We start from the raw sequence: 3,042 nt of genomic DNA, 5'->3' as shown, positions 1-3,042 counted from the left end.
CCTTTGGCAGGGAACACAGGTGGCACACCCTGTAACACTCATGCTGCATTCAGGGCACATTGGAAAGATGGTAAAGTAGAATTCCAGTTTATAAAGAACAACATAGATCTCCAACTTAAAATTATTGTGTATTAATGATTTCAAATGAGACTGATCATGTTGTTGCTTCTAAGTTTAGTGAATGCAGCAAGTCATATGGATATTATGATTATAGAATCATGTCTAATGTACAATTTAGGAAAATATGTGTTTTCTGTTTTAAGATTCTATCATCACGTTTCTCATCAGGAAACAAGAAAATAATTAATAATCTCCATATTGATTATGATAGTTACATTTTATAAAACCTCATAGTTCCTTATTTGCACCTTGATTATAGAACATTTGGTCTGCCAAACAAATGAGACATCTTTACAAATGTACAAAGTACTGTGAAGCAAATATTTAGGCTCAACAAACGTCTAGTGCCTTAGGACTCATACTATGAAAATAAAGGCAACAACATACAAACATATCACTTAGAGCACAGATAAGTTTTAATGTTCACGCAGAGAAATGTCAGTTCAGCTAAAACTCAAATCATCATGAGCAGTGATGGCCTCCATGGCTAAACAGACACAGAAGGAATGCCACCTAAAGACACTCAAACTTTTACACAACAATAAATGATTAGACGCTGAAGTCCCTATCATCATGTTTGATTGACAGCTGATCTGTCTGTACAGCAAAGAATTGCCACAACAATCATATCTCGGCAACAAACATGAAGACAAATTATCTTTTTATTTTGTTTGGCAAAGTGATTTTGACAACAGGCATTCCCCAGAATCGCTGATCCTTTTAACCTTTTAATTACTTGTGAATATTATAGTTTAATGAACTCAGCAGTGGATCTACCTTTGGAGCCAGGAAACCTAAGTCCGGCATAGAGAGGCTGAGTGAACGTGGTTTGGATTTTGTAGAGGCGAATCATGGTTTCTGAGACGCTGTGGAAGGACAGAATACCTGCCCTGTGATCCAGGTACACTCCTATTCTGGAGGACTTGGGACCTGAGACGGGAGTTTGGACTTTGTCGTACAATAATGTATAACCGTCTTTGTCACAATCTAACACCCACGATTTGTCATTTTGTCCAAATATACATTGTTCCCCTGTTCTGCGGATATTTTTGTATGCCACTGCTATATGAACTCTTCCCCCTTTCCACTCCACCTCACAGTAACAACGTCCAGTCAGACTCTCTGTGCTCAGGACTTGACACCATTTGGTGAATCGTTCTGTGTGACTAGAATAAGACTGATCTTTATCCATACTTGTTGCTTTTCTGTTTCCCTCAGATAATAACAGATATGTGTTTGCTGTGTTTAGATCCAGTGTGATTTCACGTGAATATTTTAAGAAGTCATCTCTGGTCTTTGGCCCTGGTTCTGACAATAAAACATCCACTTCGGACACTGTCAGTGAGATGTTTGTCCATGTATCTGTCAGAACGTTCTGCAGTTTATCTCTATCTTCTGACAAAGCTGCTGTCACGTCCTCAAAGTATCTCAGAGGACGGATGTCGATGCTGGATGTAGATTCACTCAGTGCTGACAGTGAGGTGTAGTTGTGTAGAAACTGGTTGTGATCCTCCGTGTGTGACAGTGTCTTCAGCTCAGCATCTCTCTTCTTCAGCTCAGCGATCTCCTGCTCCAGCTTCTCCTGAAGATCTTTGACTCGACTCACTTCAGTCTCCTGTTGGGATCTGAGCTGCTGCTTCACATCAGAGCTTCTTTTCTGGATGAGACAGATCAGCTCAGTGAAGGTCTTCTCACTGTCCTCCACTGCTTTATCAGCAGAGCCATTGATAGCCTTCACTTCCCCTTGAAGAACCTTCACATCTTTCTCTCTGTCCTGGATTTTTTGCTGGATGTTTTGTCGACTCACCTCGAGCTCTCTCTCCTTCTCAGTCCATTCTGTTGCAGCTGACACTGTGTCGTGGCCTTTATGTTCGTCCATTAAACAGAGATAACATATACACCGCCGATCAGTACGGCAGAAAATCTTCATTGCCTCGTTATGACAAGAGCAAATGTTCTCCTGGAGCTTCTTGGAGGGCTCCACCAGCTTGTGTTTCTGTAATGGAACCGCATCATAATGAGGCTGGAGGTGTTTCTTACAGTAAGAGGCCAGACACACCAGACAGGACTTGAGGGCTTTCAGTTTTCTCCCAGTGCAGACGTCACAGGCCACATCTGCAAGTCCAGCATAGCAGTGATCAGGAGCAGCTTGGAGTCCAGTCTTCTTCAGTTCTTCCACTAAAACTGCTAACATGGTGTTTTTCACCAGGACAGGCCTCGTGGTAAAGGCCTGCCTACACTGAGGGCAGCTGTAGATTTTCTTTTCTTCCTTTTCCCAGTGGGTTTTAATACAGTCCATGCAGTAGCTGTGTCCGCAGGGAACAGTCACCGGATCCTTCAGTAGATCCAGACAGATCGAACAAGAAATAGTTTTCCAATCCAGCTGAACTCCTTGCTGCGCCATTTCTCCTCTGTGTCAGCGACTGTGAGTTTCACTTCCGCGGAACTGCAACTAGTATGAGCTATGATCTGAACAACATGCGATTGTATACCAAATGGGGCTTGTCAGCTCCTGCATGTCACAACATGTTGGTTCTACCCATCTTCAAACTGTAGATCTGAAAGGGTAGGGAACAGGACATATATGGACAGAGTGGAGCTGGCTGTGTTCGAGAGCAGGAAGAAGAGGGAGTGGTTATCAAGCCTGGAAGAGGAGTGTTTTGAGAGAGATATTCTTTAACACGTTTACAATAGAGTTCATTTCTCATTTAAAGGTCACATTATGCTCATTTTCAGTTTCTAATACGTCTGTCTGTTAAGTGTCTAGCTATTTCCATTTGAGGTGCCTGGGCAGGTGAACAGCAACAATGAAGTGAAACACACACACAAATGAAATGAAAGTGAAAGTCGACTTATGCGGTGTATACCCTGTGAATAGAGGTTGTTACTGACTGTAGGAAAAACTCAGATATATAATTCTCA

The 3,042-nt window shown here is 42.2% G+C and overlaps 1 protein-coding gene across 1 annotated transcript; it reads right to left on the bottom strand.

Moving 5' to 3' along the window:
• Positions 1-328: 328 nt before the first annotated feature.
• On the bottom strand, positions 329-2,558 carry LOC307267553 (tripartite motif-containing protein 16-like). The gene has a single exon (XM_080049908.1). The coding sequence runs from the start codon at positions 2,522-2,524 to the stop codon at positions 866-868; it is 1,659 nt and encodes a 552-aa protein (XP_079906034.1). The 5' UTR covers positions 2,525-2,558; the 3' UTR covers positions 329-865.
• Positions 2,559-3,042: the final 484 nt, after the last annotated feature.

This window comes from Ammodytes marinus (assembly GCF_949987685.1).
Source record: "Ammodytes marinus genome assembly, chromosome: 21".
NCBI lineage: Eukaryota > Metazoa > Chordata > Actinopteri > Uranoscopiformes > Ammodytidae > Ammodytes > Ammodytes marinus.
Note: the sequence above shows the minus strand (reverse complement) of the source record. Positions and strands in the feature narration are given on the sequence as shown.